Here is a 25,101-nt window from a genome sequence, read left to right as displayed (position 1 = left end):
AGCTAAGCGATTGTGCAGAGATTGCCAAGCGACCGTTGAAAATTGAAGATTGAGAAGACATTTAGGATTTTTAATTATTTAATTCTTGTATTAGAATCTTTTTTCATGTACTATTGTAGAATGTATATACATAATATTAAGATTTTATTTTGTGTATTCAATGTAAAAGACAAATATTATAGTTTCTAACATAATATGAATTTCATTGATTTGTTGGCGTGTGAAAAACATACATTGATCCAATGTCGGTCTATAGGACAATAATGTGACAATTAAATAAAAATAAATTTGTAAAAATGAATCCAAAAACTAGGCTTTAATGTCGGTTTTAAACCGACATCAAAGTTCAACCGACATTAAAGGGCTTCAATAACACTATCAAAGATGTTGGTTGAAAATTGACAAACCGACATTAAAGAGGCCTTTAATGTCGTTTTTAAACCGACATTAAAGCCCAACCGACATTAAAGGGCATCAATAACACCATCAAAGATGTCGGTTGAAAACGGACATTAAAGGCCTTTAATGTCGTTTTTAACCCGACATTAAAGAGGCCTTTAATGTCGTTTTTAAACCGACATTAAAGCCCAACCGACATTAAAGGCCTTTAATAACGCTCACAAAGATGTCGGTTGCCAAGTGACATTAAAGGCCAAAATTCTTCTAGTGTATAAGATAGCAATTGGACGTCAATCAGATAAGTAGTTTAAAAAATTACCATGAACGAAAAGTTAATCAAATAACAATTCAAGAGTAATCAAATGACTTTCTCATAAAACTAAATAAATAAAAGATTGATCATACGAAAATTAAAAGGAGTAATCAAAGGAAAGGACTATCTGATAAAGCTAACTAAAATTGAAAAATAAAAACAATGAAAGAAGATCAAATGGTGGTTAGATGACAGTCAGATAATTGGTAATTAGTTGATGGTAATCAAATGATAAAAAGATATAATCAAATAACTATAATTGTTTGAAAAATGATGTGTATTTTCCACATTTCACCTTAAACCTATCAGCAAATTTGGTTTGGAGTAATTTAAAATTTCAAATGACGCGAGCTTAATTATTTAATTAATTTTTTTCGCTAATGATGCAAGTGGCCCAAAATTAATTGCAAAAACAACATTAGAACTCAATTAATGATTGAAATTAGAAAGCATATTATGATTCTCAAGAAAGAATTACTAGAATTTCCATTCCCAAATAATGGTATTTCATATATCTAAATATATGTATGACAAAAAATGATAGTAAAAAAAAAAGTAAAGATAGATATAGTCTAAGATAACCAATAAGTATTTTACAAATTTACTATATTTTTAATTATAATAATTTGCATTTCAAACCCAGACTATAAACCAAATTACTATAATATTTTGCATCCTAAACACGTACTAATACTATAATAACACAGAATTTATTGTACAATAATCCACTTTATAACCCAAATGATCCCGTCTCGAATTCTAATTACCACTTTTAGGGTTATAAGAGTATTTGTAGCGTTGTTTGCCTAAACTCACTTCACTTTCCCTCAAGGAACAATTTAACAAGTAAGTCGAACTGTGCACATATCGCAAACCTATCGGACCAAGGCAGTGTCTACCAAGTATATATGTCCATAGTTAGACAAATTGTGCCAAATCCCATTTCTCTTCCTGTCTTGGTTAATTGTTCTTCTAATTAAGTATTTCATATATGTCTCTTTTGGAATTACCATTTTAGTTAAAATAACCCATAATACGTATTTAATAGAGAAACCTAAAATTTTATCACAAAATTAACCGAGTAACAAAGATTTTGTAGTCTCTCTATTTTTTTCAACGTGAGATATTCAACAATATTGACATCTAATGTATAGGTTTATTCTTGAGAATAAGGGTAATTGATTTGATACAAACTTGAATTAGTGATTAAAATAATAAAAGTTGAAGTAAACAATAATGAAGAATGTTGATATTGTGAGTTGAGAGTTTGATCTGTATTTGCCAAAATGCGGTAACAAACAAAAAATGCAAACCTAAATCCTTCTTTTCAAGTATTTAACAATAGTGGAACCCTTTTAAACAAATTGTGGCTGTAAAAGTTACACATGCCAAAACAAAATAAAAATGAGAAAGGAAAGTTAATATATGCATGCCAAAAAGTGACTGGGATGAATCTCTTTAAGAGGTGGGGAGGTTGATCTCTCATCTTTATGTTCTACAAGGGATAAAATTATATATTTGGAATTTCACCTTTACTAAAAGCAAAGCAACCCATTCTCTCTCTCTCTCTTTCTCTCTCTCCAAAAAAATTAAAATAAATACTCTTTTTCTTAATTCTCATCTTTTTTTTCTCCGTTTATTTTGTTCCTACTCCGAAGAAATCGAGAGAAGAGAGGATTTTCCATATCAGATTAAAAGCTTCAGCCCCTAGCCATGGCAGTGGCAATGAAGAAGCTGGTGGCGGTTCTTACAGTGGCATTTGTTTTGAGAACGGCGGTACCGGTTGCCGAAGTGGAAACGCACCATGTGGTTGGCGGCGACAGGGGATGGGACGTCGATTCGGACATCGGTTCTTGGTCGGCCGGAAGAACATTCAGAGTGGGAGACAAAATTTGTAAGATCCATTTGTTTTGTTTATGCGTTTCTTTTTTTTTCTTTTCCCGAGAAATCTCTGTTTGGATTCCGGGAAAATGGAAATCGAAAACAATAGGAAAGTGACAAATGGAATTATTGCATCGCTTTATTTTCAACAAGTGAATTATTGAACTTTTTCTGCTGCTTTTATTTGTTGTGTTCTCTTTTTTCCAAATTAAATAAATTTTATTTTTTGAGAAAAAAAATCTATGGTATATATATTGTAGAGTTTCTTTATTTTGCCTTTTAATTTAGAGGGCACAAAAGTAATCTTTTTCTAGGTTAATATTTCGTTCACAAGATTGATATCTTGTTTCCTTGTAAATAGATTAAACTTTTTTTAAAAAAATATATATATATATATATATATATATATATATATATATATGTATATGTATTTAAGAGATTATAAAATTTAAGGAGTAATTTTGAGAGTAATTTTGAAGTGTTGTAAGAAAACCATAATTTGAGTGAGTTACATGGGAATAAAGTTGATTGGTGGTGGGGTGCAGGGTTCGCATACTCGGTGGCACACGGTAACATAGTGGAGTTGCAAAGCAAAGAGGAATATGAAGCGTGCAATGTAAGCAATTCCATGAGGATGTATAGTGACGGCATAGACATCGTTGCCTTAAATGGAGAAGGAATTCGGTACTTCGCTAGTAGCAAAGCAGAGAACTGCAAAAAGGGCTTAAAACTCCACATACAAGTGCAAGGCCAGGCCCAAGCCCAAACCACAAACGACGTGTCAGATAATGATTCGGAGGCAGTTCCACCCACTCCTTCAACCTCTTCTCCACCCTTCACTCCCCTTTCTTATCTCACTCTCACTCTCTTGCTTCTCTTGCTTCTTGGCCATGCCTCTTTTACTTAATTACTAGATCACATCAACAGTTTGGTTCCTTTTAATAAAATCATGTGTTCTACTTGTACACCATTTACGTGTTCCTTGCGTAATCTTATTTAGATTGCTTATATATATTCGGTATTGTTTTACAAAACATCAACTCTAAATGCCCCTCTTTCCTCCTATATTTTTTTAGACTTTTCATAATTCCCTGAACAAAAAAACTTAAACTATCATTCTATAGCTTCTTAAAAATTTACCACAACTGCTTCAAAAATATTTTTTCAAACCTCTACCTCTTTTGCCCTACACCAATTATTCTTTTAATTGTTGTGTTTTGACAAATAGATTTAAACATCTATACATAACAATCTAACTTTTCAAATTAATTTTGAAGTTCTTACTTAAATAAAAACAATATTTTAAAACTCAAAACTATCCAAACAATACATCACTTATTACATAAATACAAAAGGATAACACCTCAAAGTAAAAATCAAATATTTAAATTAAATAAATAAAAATAAATTAATCTGAACCCCCCTAATACATCATAGAATAAAACTAAGTATTTAAAACCCAAATAATATCTACAAAATCGTTCATAACATTCAAAATTCATAAAAATAAAAATAACATAAATAAATAGTCTTAATGGCATGATCATGAAACTTTCTTATCTTCCTCCACCAAATAAAATATAAAATATGTAAAGAAACTTACTACTGGACTTGCTAGATGGACCTGTTAATTTCCCTACTAAGCATAATGCACATTTGTCAAAAAAGTGAATCCAGTGGTATATTTAACAGTTCATTACAATCAAAACAATCTTAAATGGTGATCTAGTTAATAGACATCATTAGTTCAATTCAATCAAATTCAATCTTCATGATAATTATATGATTATCATATATCACAAATTCTCATAAAATTCTACTCTCTAAAAGCAATTTTATTCTCAACACAAATTAGTCCAACACAACACGTAATCAATATAAACAATCTTACTCGATTGAGGATCAGACAATAAATCCCTTATCTCAAAGATTAAGTTAGCAAAACACGACTTGGCTGGAAATAAAATTTTCAAACAATTTAGATTTAATAGCTTTTGGTATACAATTGTTTAGAAGTACAATAGAACATAACTCTTTATTAACATTTTTACTAATATTCTAAACAATTTAGATTTTTTATCGAAGATGACAAAAATGAAATAGAAAATTTAAACGGTTTGGATTATCCTACAAATTGAAAAAAGAAAAATAAAAGAAAGAAAAATAAAAAAAAAAAACAAATAACTGAAGAAAATGTGAGGGAGTAGAGAACTTATTTCATAGTATTTAAAACAAACAACATATATGAAATATGAAATTTGAACTTTAGGGACTTTTTTTTTTTATATATAAAATAAGAACCCTATATATTTAGGAGTTTCTAAATTAGCTTTTAATTTATTTTTTTCTTTCTGTAGAAGTAGTTGTTTTGGTCTTTAAATTTAATAGTCAGGAAAATCTTTTAAATTTAGGAATTCGAATTTGTGATAATTTGTTGTATTATTTTGTATTTTGTAGAACTTTAGTCATTTTTATCTTTAATTTAGTACGATGAAAAATATCATCAAACTTAATAGTCAGGATAGATAGTGTGTTTGGAGGATGGAATTTCAAAATTCAAAATTCAAAATTGTCTCACCAAAATTTTTGCGTTTAAATAATTTAACAAAGTAATTTAAAAAGATTTATATGAATTATAAAATAGGATAAATTTTAAGGAAAAAATAAAAAGGAAAAAGAAGAAGAAAAAAAAAAAAACACAATGAAAAAGAGAAGTGAAGTAGAATGATTATGGTCCACTATGGAAAAGGAGATCATCGGATGCTCGTAAAACGGTCGCCACTCTGCTCCTCCATATCTCACACATAATTTCACTTTCAAAATTTTTAAATTTATCAATATTCCACTTCCACACTTCTTCTCCCCCGCCCTTCACCCTCCATCGCCTTCCTCCATGAATACCACATCCTTCTACTACACCACCGCCACCACCTCTTTCTCCCACTCTTTTCACAATGACCATTCTACCCCTCCCAACTCCACATCAATTCTCATCCAACCTTCTCCTCTCCTCCAATCCTCCTCCCCCGCCGCCTCCAAGATCCAAGCCGCCTACCGATCTCACCGGATCCGCAATCTCTTCAAAACGATCGCAGCCGTCGACAGAGAAGCTGATCAGATCCAGACTCTAATCCAGCGCCAGGAGACGGTCGACGCCGTTAGGAGCAACGAACTCGAGAAGCTGAGGATGAACGAGGCCTTGATGAGTCTTCTTCTGAGGCTGGACTCGGTGCCAGGGATTGATCCGGCGGTGAGGGAAGCGAGGAGGAAGGTGAGCCGTCGGATCGTCGGCCTGCAGGAGATCTTGGATGCGGTGTCGGAGGCGAAGGTGGACTTCAACGGATGGGATTGCAACGGACTTGTGAGGAATTGGGACGAGACGGTGGCGGAAATGGAGGCGGAGGTTTGCCGGGAGAGAGGCGGCGATGAAATGGAGAGGTTCTGCGCTCAGTACTTAGGGTTCCGTTGCTTCCAGAGGTTTCTCAGTGGGTTCTGATCTGCTGTGGTGTTGCGTATAGTTTGTTTTGAACGTGTTTCATTAGATTTAGACACGTGCTTTATTTGTATTATTATTATATATTTTGGTCAGTTAAGGATTTATAAAATGATGTATCATAAAATTACAAAGGAGAGGAAGGAAATTAAATTAGTAAGATATAATCTAGTCGAACAATTGTATTGAATGTGTTAACAAATATTTTAGTGGTTACCTTATAGAGCTTATTGCCTTCGGAATTAGAAAGGAGTGTAAGTTATGCATTTTGAAATTTAATTTAATTTTTATTTGATAATCAATTAATTTTAGAAATAGACCTATGCTAAATCAAGCCCATGAAATGCACCAATGCATCTAATACACACTTTATAATATATACCTTTTATATTTTGGATACACTTTATACATTATATGGGTCATATCTACTTAATGATAGAATTCTATTACACACTTTAAATATTATATTTTTAATTTGTCATACACTATATTATATTTTATAAAATATATATATATATATATATATATATTTTAAATGTTGAGAGACTTTTAGAATTGATAAAGAGCTAAAAACGATAAAAAAAAAAAAAAAAAACAAAGATTTACTTGGCTTTACAAATAGAATTTTTGATTGTTTGATTAAAGGCTTGATACCCTAAACAATATTTTTTTGGGTTTGACGCCCAACTTTCTGTTTACTAAGTTTTGTTAGTTTGGGTTTACAAATTATATTTGTTGTTTATTTTTATCATTTTTTCTTGTTTGTGACTGCATTGCTTTTATCCATACAACAATAAATCTCGTATAGAATGCATCATTCGTGGTTCACGTACAACACTAACATATATTGCTAAAAAAATGATAATTTACTAGAATCCAAGTTAAAATGAGAGAAGAAAAAAGGGTCATAAATGTTAAAATTTTCGTTTTTGACAAGAATTTTTCGAATTTAAAGAATTTAGACCGTTTTTTAAAGGTCATGTACTTAAGTAAATTTTTAAACGTTCTTAAATAAAAATAATAAAATAATAAATATTTAGTTTAAATTAAATGTAAAGAGAAAGAAAAGAGAGCGGGTAATCGGAGGGACGAATAGCTCCGAAAAAGTTTTCCCAAATTCTTTTTCCCGTCCGTTTTTCTCTGCTCAAGGGACGCATAGCTCCCGCGAAATCAAAAGCCCTAATTGCAACCCTTCATTGAAAACTTTCGATCCAAACCCAAAATCTCTAAAATTTGCTCCACATTTTTTCTATATTTCATACAAAAACCTTTCCTCAATATAGTTTCTAGTTCTACGTTGCCTTTAGCGTCTGTTTCCACAATTGAATTCCTAAAAAAAGCATGTGGGCTTGCTTCAGAATCTCCTTCTTCCGCCCATCGAAAGCTCCAAATCGATGAAAAAACATCCAATAGTACGAAGCCATTATCGGTTTCTTGAAATCATATGGATTCGACAATTCACAGATCGCCAAGTTGGTCTCGAGACAACCTTCGGTTCAATCCAAAGTATCCACCAATCTGAAGCCTAAATTTGAGTTCCTCCAGGTAATCGGGTTCGATGATCCTTTACTTCCTAAGCTAATTCTATCAAACCCTACGCTTCTTCGCAGGAGCTTAGATTCTAATCTGAAACCATCATTTTTTTTTCTTGAATTAAATTCTTGAATAGGATGAAAAAGCGGCTGCTTCTATTTGTTGTTCTTCGTGGCCTCTAACTTTTGATTTTAAGGGTATTTTAAAACCTAACATCGATTTATTGGTCAGTGAAGGATGTTGCAGATTTCTGTTTCAGCACTGCAAAGTTGGATCCAGAAACTGTAAGTTCTTACCCTAACTTATTCATGAGTGCATTGGACAAGCGACTTCGATAGAGGTACAAAGTTCTTGAGGTGATTCTGGCATGCTTGACAGGATTGATCTTACGTTCAAATACGTGGGTTGGTTTAATATTATAAATTTTGTTGTTTGAATGGTTTTTGTTAGGAGATGGGATTGTAATTGGTCAATTTGAAGGAGTCTACATTGGTTTAGAACTTGGCAGATTGGTGTTCTATGGTGGTGAAAATGTTATGAGCTACAATAGCATATGGAACAGGATGTTTGTCCTTTTGCTCTCAAAGTGTGGATGTATTCAACTCGTTTCTGACTGTCTTTGATTAATGAAAGGTCTTATATTATTTCTGTTCTTTATCTGCTTCTGGGTTCAACATCTTTTCACTAGTTCCGCGTCCGCTGAACTGCTTATTCTTTATATCTAATGAAATTTATTAGTATGAATTCATCTGTTATTTTGGCAGCGCTTGCAGTGTCTCCCTATGACTCTAAGCATGGTGCTTCCCATTTACAACTTGAACATGAGAAAGAGCGGAATTTGAGGATGGCTAATCTTATAGGGTTCGGTTTACATTCTGAACTTGAAAGTAGAGATGTGGTAAAACAACTTGCCTAATTTGATTTTCTTTTATATTTTTCCCAACCAGAACATTACCTTACTTTCTTTCTGTTTATGTTTCATCCAACTTTCAAGGGCGAATCTTCTTTCCGAACTGGTATGTCTGATTACTTTTACTTCAATATTTTGTTGACCATTTCCCTTTTTACCCACTGAAATTATACTTCAATTTGTTCACATTCATTTGAAGTAATAAGGGTGGATGGTAAATTTCAATACCTTCTGGAATTAACATCACGCTTCCTATCACACAATAATTTTTCGGGGAAAAGAAAGAATCCCAGGAACTTCTTGATTCATGTTTAGTCAATGCTCTTTTTTGGTGTAAAAATATGCAACTGTTCTAAAAGTTACGGCTTAAATTTCATTGTTTCTTTTTGGAGGAATCTTTTGTATTCCTGCCATTAGCTACTTTTGTAACTCTTTAGATATTTCGTTCATCAATGAAATTGTCACGGCGTTTCCAATGGTCTGAGTACATTACAATTTGAATATTCAGGCTGAAGCATTTGTGTGGTTTTTTGGAATGGTGCTTCTTGTTTCAAATGCTTGTTAGATATTTTGGAATTGGCATTTATCTTGTTTGTTAATTTTTCAGTTTCTTTTCTTGGGGTTTGTAGACTACTATCTCAAATCCAGTGTTTTTAAAGGCTCAAGGCGCACTAAGGCGCAATGGTCCTCTGGGGCCTAGTCAAATCAGGGATTTGTATTGGAATATGATCTTGAGTACCAATTGATTTTGAATTTTATATTTCTTGAGTTTTATTTCCAATCTTTCTCTCTCTGTTGAGTGATGTGGAATTGTTTGTGTCCATTTGAAGCCTCTTGTATCATAATTCTCAGGTACTAGGAGATGATAGATTTTTTGTTTATTTGTTGCCCCAACTTTTTTGGTCCCAAGAGTCAAATCGTTGCATGGTATGAAGTACAAGAAGATGGTTTAGAACCAAAAGATTATATTAGAGTGAAACTTCAAGGGACTAAGAATGAGTTTAAGTTTTTTAATTAGATGGTAGCTGTAGTACATGTTAAGATTTTCATTTCATTATTAGATTATTAAGTGTTTGCTTTTCTAGATATTGAGATTAAAGTTAAACAGTGTAATGATTTCACTCTTGATAAGGCTTTCATTAACAAGGGGCTAAGGATGATTCTAAGCTTGTCAATTAGACTAGAGCTGTAGTGCTTGTTAAGGTTTCCATCATCAGAGATTAAGTGTTTGGTTTTCTAGTTATTCAGATTAAAGTTAAACAGGGTTATGATTCGACTCCCATTTTGCAATTTTTTTCTTCTGGCATTATTTGATGGGGATGATTTTGATCCAGTGCAGCAATTGTTATTTCTGCATTCACTGCTTCTTTGTTGATTGTGATACGTACATCTGTATATTAATATCAAACTATCTTTGTATGTTTTGATGGGTAGATTTATTACAACGACCATTTCTAGATTTTCTGGTTGATTGACGGACAGTGGAAGATAAAGTGACTGTCCCACCTTGGGGGACTTTTTGAAGACTCGTTTGGGTGAAGTTTGGTCTTCTGGAAGATTCAATGTGTCCATGTGCTTCAGGTACAAAGCCCTTTCAATTATCCATTAGGCTTTATATTTCTAGAAGTCTTTTTATAGTTTGCCACCCTTTTTGTTAGCTTATTTTTTGTATGCCATTGTGTTTTTCGTTTGTTCTCAAACTGGGTTATTCATAAAATAAAATAAAAAAGATGAGTGAAGCACAACTTTTCATACTTTTATCATATATAAGTTTTCAGGGATTTAGAATTTGACTGTATAATTGATTATGACTAGCTGGAGACCATGGTAAGTTTATGGTACACCTATTCATCTTAAGTTTCTCTTCAATGAAGAAATGGATTGCTATTGATGATCCCATTGCTATGCAATTGTTATGCTATCAGCTACCGTACTTTCTTGCCTCCTACTTATTATATACACCATGTTCTCTTTCTCATACTTCACCAAACTAGTTTCTAGCTGTAAGAAATGGAGTTTGAAGATAATGTATATTTTCTTTTTCGTCAGATTTGTGTAGTAATGAACACAAAGATCTACAAAATTGGAAAGATGAGGCAGCAATTGTATACTGTTGGCAATGAATTTGACAGGTTAGTTTGCTACATGAATTGGATATTTATGTCGTTTAGATGGCTGAAACGTAAATGCAAACATGTCGTGTATGGTGGTGATCCATTTGGATCTGATTTTTTTTCACTTTTAGTTACAATAAATGGAGCTTAACAAATGGGAGAAGAACGATGGTTGAAGTGAATATGTGTATTTTTGTGTGTGCAGTAAAGAGAATAAATGATTATGTGTGTGTTGCGCGTAAATGAACTTAGAAATAAATTAGACTTTCCTCCTAATTTATCCATTCAACAATAACTGAACTGAATCTGTGTTGCAGTTAATACTTATAGAATCTGTTATATTTATTGACAATTGTGGTTGTTTTCATACCATTTCTTTATCTATAGTCGTAGTTTTATTACTAAGTGCCCATTTTGTAACGTTCCTATTTTATGTTTCTGTTTCTTTTTTTTAAAAAAAAAAACAAGAAACAAAGATTTATTTTTTATTTTTCACATCTACTTCAATTAAACATTAAACAAAAATATAAGTCATCCATCAAACATAAAAAATAAAATTATCAAAAGTTTATTCTTTTAATATGAAGAAGTATCGATACACGAATAAAAATAATAACATAAACATAAAATTGTATGTCCTTCAAATGTTGTCAATTTTGATTTGACAATATCATCTCACTTGAGTCATTTCTCTTAGATGATGTTGATTCACTTCTTAATCCATCAATTTCAACAATCTCATTGATATTTTTTGATATCTAGAATGTAATATTAATTTTAAAGTAAGATTATGTCTTCAATATTCAGAATTGAAAGGAACAAAACAAAATTTAACCTTTATTTCTGCTGTGTATGATGCTTTAGAGAAAAAATCTACAACGAAAATTCAGATGCTCAAAGAGAAAACAAAGAAAGAGTCCGACAAAAATTATGGATTCGACTAAGAGGTACAATTCTGTGAAGAGAAGAGTCTGGATCGTAGAAAAAGACGATGAGAGGCGGAAGAGGAAGACAGTTGCAGAGGAAGACGATGAGTGAAAGAGGAAGGGGATGATTATTTGGGAAAGACAAAAAAGATAAGAGGAAAAGGAAACCAACAAAAATAATTAAGAAAAGAGGAAAAAAAAAACCAATAAAAATAATTGAAAAAAAAAAGAAGGAACCAAGAAAAATAATTGTGAAAAAAGAAAAGAAAATCAGTAAAAATATTTGAAAAATAGAAGAATGAAACCAATAAAAATAATTGAGAAAAAGAAAAAGGAAAAAGATAGAAATAAATTAAGAATAAAAAAACCAATAGAGAAACGGAATGGAAGAAATTATATTTCTTTTGTTTTCAATTAATTACTTATAAAATGAGAAACGTTTCTATTTCTTTTAGAACATGAAACAAGGAATGTTATCAAACACCTCAATTTCTTAAAAAAGAATGAAAGTAGAAATAGGAAATGTCCCACTCTAATAGTAAAACCTTTCTTATATTCTTATCTTGATGTGAAGGGTCATACTCTAAAATTTTATTTTGTAAGAATCTATTGGAATAGTGAAGTCATATTTTGTGCATTTGGTTGATTTATAGGTTTGGTAGCAAAGTTTTGGTTGAAATGTACTTATTTAAATAGCTTGTCGGTATCAAAACATGTATGTTCATTCTATCGTTGTACAAATCCTTTACCAACAATTGTACGGATATAAAGTATATGTTAATGTATATATATTAAAGCGTTCACGGCTTGTTTCCATATGGGTGTGTCATATAGTACTTTGTGCTTGAATTTAAGAAAAACAGGAACTGAAAAAAATAGGACAAGAAAAACGAGGATTGAAAAAAAAAATTGACATTTGAATTTAAGAAAAAAAATAACTGCATGGAATAGGTATTCTTGACCGTAAATTAAGGTCATGGTAGGTGAAATGATGATAGTTAATCATTGTCATAAAATATAAATAATGATAGTTATTATTTGTCATCAATAAGAGATTCGTGATATTTATTTCATGTCATGAAAAACACCTATCGTGATAGTTTTTTCGAACTGTCATAATATATTTTTTATGACTGCTGGAACAATGGCTGCAAATAACTGTGATAGCGTTTAATTGTCATCGTAAGCTATTTTTCTAGTAGTGATTCATACTCTAATCATGAAGAAATACATATTTGATGGGCAAAGATTGAAAAAATGATGGTTTGAGTTTAAACAGTCATCCAATTGTGTACCAATGATAGCTAAATTAACATATAAACGGTCATGTGAATGTATTGAACGATCAATTAACGAAGATCGTTTAAGTTTATTAATCGATCGTTGAGGTAACATAAATGATTGTTTATGAAAATTGAACAAACCATTACATCTTCTATCCCCCTTGTGTACTTTTCAAGTGTTTAGAATAAATAATTTTCACGGAATATGTAGACAACTGTTCGTTCTTTATGATTGGTTTTTGGATTTTCCCTCCACATCAAATATGCTTTTGAAAGGTTGTTGTCCACCACTTATAGAGGATCATATTCAACTATCGACCTAAGCTTGACCTCAAGAATCAAAACAATAAACGTGGTAATAACTCCAATAGGTGGTTTTGGTGTTCTTACCTCCGCAAGCTACTCACTACCTTTACTGGCTTCTCACCTACCTCTACCGGCCTTTCAAGCTCTTCTACCTCCTTGTCAATAATGGATTTAATCTTCTTTACCCCATTAGGTGAGAATTTTGTGGGTTTCTTCTTTTTACGACGTTATGGAGATTCATCCTTGTCCTACAACATTAATTGACAACTGGTCAGGGATTTGTAAAAAAATGTCTTCTGAACAACATTCCAGGTGAGGCTTTATATATATGGAAGGTTATTTAGGGAGGACTATTTGGGTTACCACAACAGTTTGTTTCTTATGTACAAATTCCTCTTCTTTTAGTTGTGGTTTAGTTATCGAAATAGGTATCATCTAATTTAACTAATGGGAGATCTTCATCAACAGTTAGTGGATCATTCATGATATTTTCAATTTCAGCCGTTGTTTCTTCTTGTATGCTCGATGACTATCAATAATTGTTGCGCCTTATTTAAATATGATATGTAACCATCGTCTTTGTGTCAACAAGTTATGGTTCATCAGTGATCAAATGTTCATTACAGAGGATCTGATTATCATCCTCACCATGACATTCATCAAAGTCCCGATAGGTATCTCCATTCACATCACCCTGTCCATCACGGTCATTATCAGCGTGAGCCACCTTTCTAGATAGTTGGTTCATCATTGTTTGATCTTGAAATGGAAAATAAAAATGAAGAATTAAAAACGTTTTATTTGAACAAAATTACACAATCATTCAAGGTTTTTAAAGTATTCTTCATATAAAAAATAAACGATTGTTTTGTTGATATAAATGATCGTTACTAAACAAATTAAACTATCGTTTAGACGATCCAAATGATCATTTAAACTAAATAAATGATCGTTCAAGAGCGTTTAATGATTGTTTAAGTGAGATAAAATCAAAATAGAAATGTTTCCAGTACAAACCTCAAGCAACGTTGAACCATGAGTTTGATGTCAGCCAGTTCTTGTTACCTGTGAACAGTGGCAACCATCTGACAGATAATGTTTGTCGAATTTGACTTTCGATTGTGAATGCTTGTGTCTTCTAGAGGACTTTGAATGTTTGTCCGAAGATTTAACATGTATGTGTTGTCCCCCCATTACAAGAAATCGACGTTTTTTCGACGCACAAAATGGTGTCGAAAGAAATGACTCGAGACAGATACCTTTCCTCGCTGCCATTTTTCACACGTCGGGCAAAGGCGAACACATTATTTTATTATTACCTTTTTCCAACCCCGTGAAAGGGTCGTGAGAAAACAAGAACCTATTTTCGACGTCTGTGTGCAGGGCATCGGGAATAGTTAACAATTAATTAAAATATATAACTTCTCCCGATGGTCCATGCACAATGTTAGAAATGGACACCCATGTTCCTGATGATATTCGTCATGCATCGGGAATGATTAAAACCATTCCCGATGCCATTTATTGGTCGTCGGAAATTGTCAAACATTAATTATGTTAGATTGCGATTCTCGACGACAAATGGTTTTAACTATTTCCGATTCCATTAGTGATTCGTTGGAAATGTTTCTAGCCATTCTCAATGGGTCACTATTGGCGTAAGGAACAATGGGGATCTCCCGACGGTTTCGTGTTGCATCAGGAGTTTCCATATAGAAAAGATGTTGCAGTTTTGTGTAACACAGAAACGAAACGAAAGAGGAGAAAGGGAGATCGTTCGACGAAACAAAGAGAGGAGAAAGAGAGACCATTGCCATCACCGTCGTTCCTCTCGTCGTCGTGAGCCTGCCGTTGTGCCTCTCCCGCCATCTGCCACCACTCATCTCTATTTGAGGCAAGTTTAAAACCCTAAACCCTTAAATGTTAGTTTAGGTTAGGTTAGTTTAAATAGTGTAGCTTTTGTTTTTTGAAATTAGTTTTAGGATTTTAATGATAAATTAGTTTTAAGATATTGTTTAGGAATAGATTTTGGTTTTTGAGGTTCAAATTTTGAATGTGGGTTAAAATTGAAGGGGGAGGGAGGGGGGGGTATTTGAGAAATTGATTCGAGAATTAAAAATTTGAATGTGTGGGTTGAAAATTAGAGGAGAGAGGGGTTGAGGATGAAATTTTGAAGGGGGTTTGAATTGAAATTTTAAAGGGGTGGGAGGTTTGAATTGAAAATTTGAGGGGTTAGGGTTGAAAATTTGGGGGGGGGGGGGGGGGGTGAGGGCTATTATTGTTTTAAAAATTCTGTGTTAAGATTCATTTTGGTTATCCTGCAGTTATGGTAGTATTTAGTTGAATTCTAGTTGTTTATTTTTTAGTAGTTTTGAATAATTTTGTTGATTTGGGATGATTATCCTATAGTTATGGTAGTCTTTTTTGTTTTGACTTTGTTTTTATTTCTGAATGTTTGAAAAAGGGTAGTAGGGTAGTTTAAGGTAGCGTTGTTGGAAGGGGTGGATAAGATGCGAAGATTGAAATTGTTTGTGGTTAATTAGGTTGTGTGGCTATCCTGTAGTTATGGTAGCCTCTGTAGTTTGAAGTTAGTTTTAGTGAAAATTTTGGGAGATTGTATATTAAAGGGAGTAAGTTTAGGATGTGAGAGGAGATAAATATGCTTCTAATCAACCTATTTATGTTTTAGGGATTTAAATGATGGACTAGGATTAGATGAAACTTAAGAATAAATTTTCTCTTGAGTATAGAGAGGGAGTGACCCAGTTTTTAGAAGTTGGCAAGTTTCACGTTGATGTCTACGGACGAATAAGGTGTTCATGCAAGAGATGTATAAACTCAAATTGGAACTCACTAGAAGGCGTGGAACGACATCTACTGATTATTGGAATATCCTCTACTACACAGAATGAGTGTATCATAGAAAGTCAATTAGCTTTAAAAGTACAAAAAACTTTCATGAAGAAACTAGTAGTAACCTTTTTGATTAATGAACTAGTAGAAATCTTTTTGATGAAGGAACTAGTAGTAACCATTTTGATGAAGAAATTAATAGTAGACAATTTGATGAAGAAGATGATATGTTTGGTATGCTAAATGATTTACATGTCTCGATTGAACAGGAAGAAGAAACGGAGGAAGGTCGTTTGGAGGATGAAATGCCGAGAAGCATTAGGGTAGATATAGATAAAGATACAACAAACATATTTCAGGACTTATTGAATGAAACACGTAATGAGTTGTACCTCGATTGTTTTGAATTTTTCTCGATTTTTTTGGTTAAGTTGATGCATGTGAAGGTTCTAAGTGGTTGGAGTAATAATTCATTCGACATGTTGTTAGAACTCTTAAGAGCAGCATTTCCAATGTGTAGTAGTACTATTCCTAGTTCATTTTATGAAGCCAAACGAAAATTTTGTGACTTAGGCTTGGGATACGAGACTATTCATGCATGCAAATACAACTGTGTATTGTACTGGAAAGAGTTTGCTGATTTGTAACATTGTCCTACATGTAGCAAGACTCGATACAAGGTTAATCATAATAGAGGAAAAAAATTTCGTATAAGGTATTACACCACTTTCCTTTGGTACCAAGAGTACAACGCATGTTTGTATCGTAGGAAAGGTTTGCTGATATGAGATGACATAGAGATAAATGTATTGAAACAGATGATGTGTTGAGACATCCAACTGATGCGGAGGGATGAAAACACTTTGATTATGAATTTCCTGATTTTGCTTCTGATCCACGGAATGCGCGTTTGGGTTGACTTCAGATAGGTTTAACCTATTTGATCATATGAGTACCTCATACAGTTTGTGACTTATTGTGTTACTTCTTTACAGTTTGCCACAATGAAAATGCATGAAAGAGACAAATTTCTTTATGTCACTGCTCATACCTTGTCCTAAATCTCATGGTAGGAAAATCAATGTATATTTTCACCTACCTTCTTTAGTGTCATGGTACAACTAGTCGTTCACTAATTATATGAAATCAAGGTTACTGATCCGGTTTCTTACACTTGGATGTATCCCATTGAAAAAAGTCAACACACTTTAAAAAGTATGTTCGAAACAAAATACGTTGCGAGGTGTCCATTGCAGAAGTGTATGTGATGAATGAATCGAGCATCTTTTATTCGCGTTACATAAGTGGTATAGAGACTCAATTCATAAAAGACGAACGAAACGATGATACTATTCTAGAGGACAAGGTGATTGGTGAATTTGAAATTTTCAAGCAGAAAGTACGAGCCTTAGGTGCGTCAAGTCTTCGTACTTTAACACAGGAAGATAAATGTCTCTTCCATTGGTACATCCTCAACAATGTAAACAAAATATCGAAGTATCGCAAGTAAGCATTTCTTAGCTTCGTATTTTTTAGGTATAGTTGTTGAGTATTTTGTTATAAATGTTGTTACACAAATTAAACTCATAATCTTTCCCATCAAGAAACATTTGAGGCCAATATATTGACATGCTCAAAATGTTTCGGATTTGAATAAAAGATATCGACAGGGATTCCCTGAATGGTTTTGAGCATGATATATAATAAGCTTTCGTGTGACATATATGCACTAACGTATTTAAGCACGTAACATGTATAATCATTGTCACATTAATTTTAGGTTATAGAAATGCGTGAGTTTGGAAATCTATCTCACGATTTCTTCTCACTTGCGATGGGACCATCATTTGACGTTCGTTGTTACAATGGATGCATCGTGGGTGGACTGAGATTTCACATGTCAAAATGTGATTTCCAACGCACTACACAAAATAATGGAGTGATGGTAATTAGTGAAAGCGATGCAAGTGAAAGTGGTGACAATAACTTCTACCATGTTCTGGATAAAGTATTGCTTGTTCAATATTCGATGGAAAGAAATGTTTGGCTATTTAAGTATCGGTGGTATGACACGAACGTCAACAAAAGTCAAAGAATACACGTTGAATTAGGGTCAAATCTCTCAACACGTCCCATTTTTGGTTCGCCGAGAAATCGTAATTCTTGCAACGCAAGCATAACAAGTTTTTTATCAAGATGACCCAAAAAATGGTAGCGATTGAAAAGTTGTGCAAATTGTTCAGAATAAGCGTATATAGGACGTGCCAGAAGTTGACGATGTTGAGAATGAGTACCTGAATGTACTAGAAATCGTTGTTAGCCATCGAGTGGATGAACACATCGAGGATGACACTAGGAAATGATTTGTGAAGACAAATAATGCTACAACATATGGTCAATTGTTTTGCTATTAAAAGTCACGCACCATATGAAGTAATAGAGTCAATACTGACAAAATAGGTCATTCGATGTAAGAAATCGAAAGAGGGAGAAAAATAAATTGGTTAAAATGTGAGAGAATGTGAGTTTTTTTTTTTTTTGTTAGAGGAAGAAAAATAAATTAGTATTAAATTTAAAAAATAGAAATTAATTAAAATGTGAGAGAAAGATTAAATTAGTTAAAATAATTCTTATTTAAAACGACGACATTTTTTTAATATTAATCCTAGTAGGCTAGATGAAATTTGAAATTATTTTTACTTTGTGACCTTATTTTTTCTCTCAACCATATTAATATTAATAATGATTCTAAAATAGTTAAAATCAAGTTTTTAAAAGAATTATTTAATATATATATATATATATATATATATATATATATATATATATATAATATTAAAAAATATTTAAATAAATTTTTATAGAAATATTTAAATAAAAATTTTTAAATGATAGAAAATAAAAATATTTAAATAAAGTATCTTTAAATGAGAGAAAAGAGAAAAAAGATGTAAAGAGGGCGAGTCGACTCACCCACCTCTTCACCCTTTTCTATTTTTTCTTTTTTTTTTTTTAAATTGACTTGGGCGAGTTTTAACTCGCCCTACTGGAAAGGATTAAAAAAATAAAATAAATAAAGAATAGCAGTATTTTTATAATAAGTTTGAAAACAACATTATTTTCATAATAAGTTTTAAAAACTACGACATTTTAATAAATTATCCTATCTAAGGTCTATCATTGATAGATTAAAATAATATATTTTGTATTTTATAAATATTTTAATTTATTTTGTTATATTTAAAAGCAATCACTTAATTGACAAGAAAAAAAGAAAACCAATTCTTACATATTTATTATATGAGTATGATTTATTAAAATTTATCAAAAAATCTTTTTGAGGGAAAATTCACCAAAAATTTTAATTCTATCCAATTCGGTCAAAAGCTTAATTTTTCAAATTAATTAAGTGATATTCGAACCACAATTTTCTACGATTTCGCAAGTTAGGTTCAACGTTAACAATGGTGTATAAATTTGAAAGTTATATTTTTCTAAGATTAAAGTTTGTGTGTCCAATTTTTATCATTAATTTTAATATTTGTACAAATTATTTAAGGGTTCAATTTGAGGATGCATTATTGTATATTATCCAACGATGGATCTCACCTTCCTCATTGGATTGACTTAAAAATGGCTCAAAAAAGTAAAACTCAAGCTTAAATTGTGTATTGTGGACGTAAAATCAATACATGCAACTCAATACTTCACAAATTATTATTAATAATTAAAATTTCTAATGGTTGTTTTTAAATATAGCAAACTGAATTAAAATATTTATTAAATATAACAAAATATCATGATTGACATAAATAATAGATCTATCGTAATATTTTGTTATATTTGTAAATATTCTCATATTTTTTTTATTCATTCCAAATAATTTTCATCAATTAAATAATTATATTTAATCACAATTGATTTTATAATTAACAATTGAGCTGTGATTCAATCATAAATAAAGTGGATTCATTAATTCTTCAAAGTTAACCGAAGAAAATTATATTCCGTACGCAACTACTTATTTAAAAAGGAAGAAGTCTCTTTCATCTTGTGGAATTGATATGTTTCTAACTCTGTATTTGATCAGTTATGGTTTACTTGTTGAATTAGCTACAAAAGTTTGGTAAAATAGCAAAGAAAATTTAATTGGTTGAAATAAACTTAGATTTTATAAATTTGTAGCATTATTATAGTCTTTAATGTATAATCTTCTAATGATTTGTCTAAGATATTGACTTTGACTTGAGAGTTGACAAGCTTGTTCTCAAATCAAAATCTTCAACTTTGAAGATGGTGAAGAGAAGATCAATTTCGGGAAGAGATAATCAATTTAATGAAAAAGAGATGCTCAATTTGAATTCTCTAATTTCACCCGAATGAATCAAATGAAGGTGACCTCTATTTATAGAGTTTTGGAAAGCCTCAAATGAGATTGAACTTGACTTACCTGGATACAACTTTTTGGTTTGGACTTAAATTAACTTCTTCTAATAAATTTTATTTAGAGATAATTGTAAATGTAGCAATTATATTCAAAATAATCAAGTATATAGCAACATTTTAAAAAAATTGTAAATATAGCAAAATTTGTCAAAATCTATCATTAATAGGAGTCTATCACTGATAGACCATGAGCAAATGTTGGTCTATCACTGATAAACTATAGGAGTCTATCAACGATAGAAGTTTGTCACCGATAGATTTTGCTATATTTGCAATTTTTTAAAAATATCGCTACATAGTTAATAATTATTCTAAAAATTGTTATTCATTCTAATTACCCTAATTGTTATGCATCAAGAGAGTATAAGCCCAAAGCAACTCTTAGAGGCTGAAATTGAACAACATCCAATGCTTTTGTGAAATTATTAGCAACTTCCTTCTTGGCATCGATGTGTTCCAAAGAAACTTGTTGTTTTCAATCAGGCCAAGTATCGTCGAATATCGATATGTTTTATATGATTGTGTTGTATTGGGTTCTTTGAAATGTTGATTAGACTAGTGTTATCATGGTATAGTATCTGACATCTTTGAAAACATCATACATCTGAAGTATTTGTTTCATCCAAATTACATGAGTGCAACCACTCTCAGCAATTATGTACTTAACTTCGATTATAGATAATTAAATGCAATTGGGTTGAACAGATTGCTTAAGATCAAATTATGTTGAGAGAGAAAGATTTTCTTGTCCCAAGATTCAAACACTCCACAAGATATGATGATCAATCCAACTTGAATTTTCTTGACATGCTAGTCAATACGGGAATTGCAAAATTTAAGAAGCTCTCCTGGGTTAGACTCGAAAGAAACATCAATACTAAATTTGATTTATCATGAAACTAATTTCTGAACAACTTAAAAAGGGAAGACTTTAAATAGTATTCCAATAAAAACTCTAATTGCAACATAGACGAATGACAGAATTTCTCCAAATATCAAAAAAAAAAAAAAGATTAAATTGAAAAATAAGAAAAATGCATCAAAATTACTAATTAAATCGTGTTTAATAATTTGATGTTTGGGTGGTTACCACCCAATTATGAATTTGATAAATTAATTACAGTATAATTAATGAAGTTGTTGGATTAATTACATTCCAATTAAAGAAATTAAAGACATTTTAGGATTAATTAGAAATGGATTCATGTCTGTTCCATATGTTTTGCAATAATTTTGATAGAGCCTGGATTATGAATTTGATAAGTTAATTACAGTACAATTAATGAAGTTTTTGGATTAATCATAAAATAAACGATAAGTTGTTAAAAGCCTTTAGATTATCAGAAAATCGATTTTGGTAGATAAATAAATATGTACCTTTGATGAGTTCTTCACGCATCGCCGTGACGGAACGTACGAAGTGAAGTGAGGATTAAAAAAATATTATTTTTAATAACCAAATATTAATTTTTTAACATTAAATTAAAATGATTTTTTCTTATTTGAAATTCCAGTGATTTTATTTTTTTATTAAAACAAATGAACTTTATTTTAATTACTAAAACTTCTTGTTCATTTAAAACTTTAAGCCGTTTTCTTGTTTATTTCTTTGAAAACGTTTTATAAATGAGCACTATAAAAGGTTCCTTCTTCTTGTTCATTTGATACAATGAAAAGATGGTCTTCCTTCATTTTTCACTTTTCTCATTTCATTTAGTTTTCGTTCCTTGAACTTAATAAAAAGAGGAGTGTTAGTGTTCCAATTGGTTTCGATGCATCTTGAATCTAGACAGATGATAAGCTCTTTAAATGTACTTATTTTTACTTCTTATTTAGAGTTAATTTTATTAGATTTAATATGTTTCTCAGTAAATTATGATTAATTTATCATTTATGATGCTGCACTATGCACTATAGCATTACGACGTCACCCAATATTTCGTGAACGGCGTGTTGTCCCTAAGTGTGCTGTTGGTGGCGTCTCAAGAATACAACAATGTAAGCGGCAGACAACACTAAGTGTGTGCCGCAAACGACTTGGTGTGTTAAGTGAAGAATCTTATCAACACTGCAACGCTTCCTATAGTGTCGAGACGCTACCCCTTGTACAACATCTATAAATTGAGCTTCAAACTCATTTGCAATCTGTCTCATCCTATTCCAAACCATTCCAAACCTTGGGAAATTCTCCTCCCTTTATATTTTATTCCCTTTGTGCTATTAATAGTGTTCAGAGTTAAAGGATTTATTTTGGAGGTCGGTCGAGTTTTCAAGGTGAAAGTCAAGACGATCTTGGAGATTGGCCAACGATGATGAAGTTTTTGAGAGTTTTTCTTCGTCAATTTCTTCTATTCTCTTCCCTGCTTTGCTTGATAATTCATATAAGAATACATATTTTGAAAAATCAGTGGCTAATTTCTGTAGTTGTAGGGTGTTATGAAATTACTTATGATTTTGAATTGATTTTTTAATGCTTTCATTGAAATCGTTGAATTCTATAATTCTCAATATTGTTATGATTAATTAATATTAAACGGCAGGCCATCAATAATTGTTAATGGTCAATTGAAAGATTTGTACGTGTAATTGGAACTATAACATTGAATTGCTATTAGCATATCAAGCAAATAGTTAGTAAAATAGTAAAAGTTGATCATGATGATACTTATTGTCATGCATCTTAATTTGATTTCAAGAAGTTATTAACATTGGGTTGAGAAAAATTTGTTTTTGAAAGAAAATAATTTGTATCAAAGTTTCTAACCTTAAGCATTATGTTAGTACTAAATTCCACAAAAGTTAACTTATTAATTAATGAAATAAGTAATGGATTCATCACCCTAAAATATCTCATTTCTTGTATCCTTATTTTTAACTTTTATTTTCTTTATTCATCATCTATCATCAATTGAAATAAATCCAACCTCAACTACCATTGCTTAGATAAAATTAATTCAATTCTAAAATAACTAAGTTAAAACAAAATTTTGATGCTTGAGGACGATACTTGGCCTTCCCGGTTGTTTTATTACAATTACTTGACCATATATACCCGTGTGTCTTGTATAAACACACAATGACATTTAGGCTATTTTATCCTAAGGACATCGCAACAACACTCTCAAAACTACTTTTATTCCAAGCAGAGCTCTAAAAATGTCTTAAAGAGAGAGTAATTCTCGACTTACCCTTCCTTTCACGAGTTTTCTGTTTTCCAAATCTTTTGGACGTAGTGATTAATGAGTTTAGTCTATTAATCTCATATCGTTATAGTTTCTGATCTATAGGTCCATTAGGTCCCCTTTTTAGATCGTAAAGGATGATGAAATTTATTTATATTGGTTGTAATTTGAAATGTTCAAATTTACATTGGGATTTAATATAATGTATGGTGATACATTATAAAACAAAGTTTATATTTTAATTAAACTTTATTATATAAATTTAATTTTGGATATTATTCAAAATTATTATATGAGAGATAAAATATTTGAATGAGTTCAAATATTAATTTAATGTGAATTAGATTCATATTAAAACTATAGGTTAAAATTTAATATGTATATGATACACATTAAAACTATAGGTTATGGGAGAAATTTATATTTGAATATGATTCAAATTTTGATTAAATTAAATATAAGATGTTTAAGTTAGCAATTAATTAATTAAAAAAATTAATTAATCATTTCTATTAATATTAATTAAAACCAATTTTTCTCTCAACTTCTCTCTTCTTTTGTCTGAAGAAGTGGGAGATATTAGTATGTAAAGAATTGACAGAATGGTTCTAGATTTTCTTCTGCAGATTTTCTTCTGCATACTGTATTCTCTAAAAAATTCTTTCAAACAAAATTCTCTTTCAATTTTTGGTTCCCATAAACCAAAAATCTATTCTAAAAGAATACGAAGGTTTCTAAGTGGTGATACCCCAATTTGAAGTTTTAGTAGATTTAGAGTCGTCAACAACGTAAGTGCTCTTCTTCCTCTCTGTATTTTATTTTAATAAAGAATGCTTAGTCATAAGTAAATTAATTTTTGCCAATGTACTAGTATTTTTAGGTTCTTAAATTAATTTGAGTTATGGTCTCTGTTATTTATTCAGCTATGTAGGGCTCTTATCCCTTCGATTGGTATTAGAGTCATCTCAATTTTAATTGGAAATTTTAAAAATTTGCATTGGTTAGGTGGAATCTTTGCATTATGAATGTGGATTTTTTGCAATTGAATGTTTATTGTAATTTGGCCATAGATTTATAATTTTTTATATGATTAATTGTAAAGGTCTCTACGTTTTTGGGCATTTTTTACTGTAAATCATGTAATTTAGAGTCAGAATTTGGATTCAGGGTCTTTTTCTGAGAATTTTGACACCAAATTCGCCCAAAACGAACAACCAGAAGGCCTCCAACGGTGAGTTTTTCGGCTCTATACGAAAATCGAAACGAGAAAAAAAACTTCAGCCGTTGGAGGTTGAAGAAGGGCTAACGTGATGTTAGCAAGCTCCAAAGGACTGCTGACGATTCGTACACGGTGTGGCTAGCGGCTCAGAGATGGCTTAGCTCGGCTTCGAACGGGTTAGCTTGCGGTTGGCTTGGTTCAGGGTTTAACTCTGATTCTTCATCTTCTAGCATGCGGTTTGAC

At 31.4% G+C, this 25,101-nt stretch overlaps 2 protein-coding genes and 1 long non-coding RNA gene across 12 annotated transcripts; all 3 read left to right on the top strand.

The window, feature by feature from the left end:
• Positions 1 to 2,083: 2,083 nt before the first annotated feature.
• LOC103498206 (uclacyanin 1-like) lies at positions 2,084 to 3,563 on the top strand. Its single transcript, XM_008460725.3, has 2 exons — positions 2,084 to 2,606; positions 3,139 to 3,563. The coding sequence occupies exons 1-2, from the start codon at positions 2,426 to 2,428 to the stop codon at positions 3,498 to 3,500; spliced, it is 543 nt and encodes a 180-aa protein (XP_008458947.2). The 5' UTR covers positions 2,084 to 2,425; the 3' UTR covers positions 3,501 to 3,563.
• A 1,568-nt stretch (positions 3,564 to 5,131) lies between these two features.
• On the top strand, positions 5,132 to 6,276 carry LOC103498205 (BAG family molecular chaperone regulator 5, mitochondrial). Its single transcript, XM_017046859.2, has one exon. It carries the CDS (start codon positions 5,487 to 5,489, stop codon positions 6,087 to 6,089), a length of 603 nt encoding a protein of 200 aa, XP_016902348.1. The 5' UTR covers positions 5,132 to 5,486; the 3' UTR covers positions 6,090 to 6,276.
• An 879-nt stretch (positions 6,277 to 7,155) lies between these two features.
• Positions 7,156 to 12,385, top strand: LOC103498203 (uncharacterized). Of its 10 annotated transcripts, none has more exons than XR_539562.3 (7): positions 7,156 to 7,631; positions 7,851 to 8,252; positions 8,384 to 8,517; positions 8,614 to 8,635; positions 9,964 to 10,110; positions 10,579 to 10,661; positions 11,508 to 12,385. It is a non-coding gene; the product is annotated as an uncharacterized LOC103498203 (long non-coding RNA). The 10 variants fall into 10 exon arrangements; XR_539568.3 differs by lacking the exon at positions 11,508 to 12,385 and having other exon boundaries at positions 7,856 to 7,959; positions 8,070 to 8,252; positions 10,579 to 10,919; XR_007816042.1 differs by lacking the exon at positions 11,508 to 12,385 and having other exon boundaries at positions 7,856 to 7,975; positions 8,070 to 8,252; positions 10,579 to 10,919.
• The last annotated feature ends 12,716 nt before the right edge of the window (positions 12,386 to 25,101 follow it).

This window comes from Cucumis melo, chromosome 12, assembly GCF_025177605.1.
Source record: "Cucumis melo cultivar AY chromosome 12, USDA_Cmelo_AY_1.0, whole genome shotgun sequence".
NCBI classification, from domain to species: domain Eukaryota; kingdom Viridiplantae; phylum Streptophyta; class Magnoliopsida; order Cucurbitales; family Cucurbitaceae; genus Cucumis; species Cucumis melo.
Note: the sequence above shows the minus strand (reverse complement) of the source record. Positions and strands in the feature narration are given on the sequence as shown.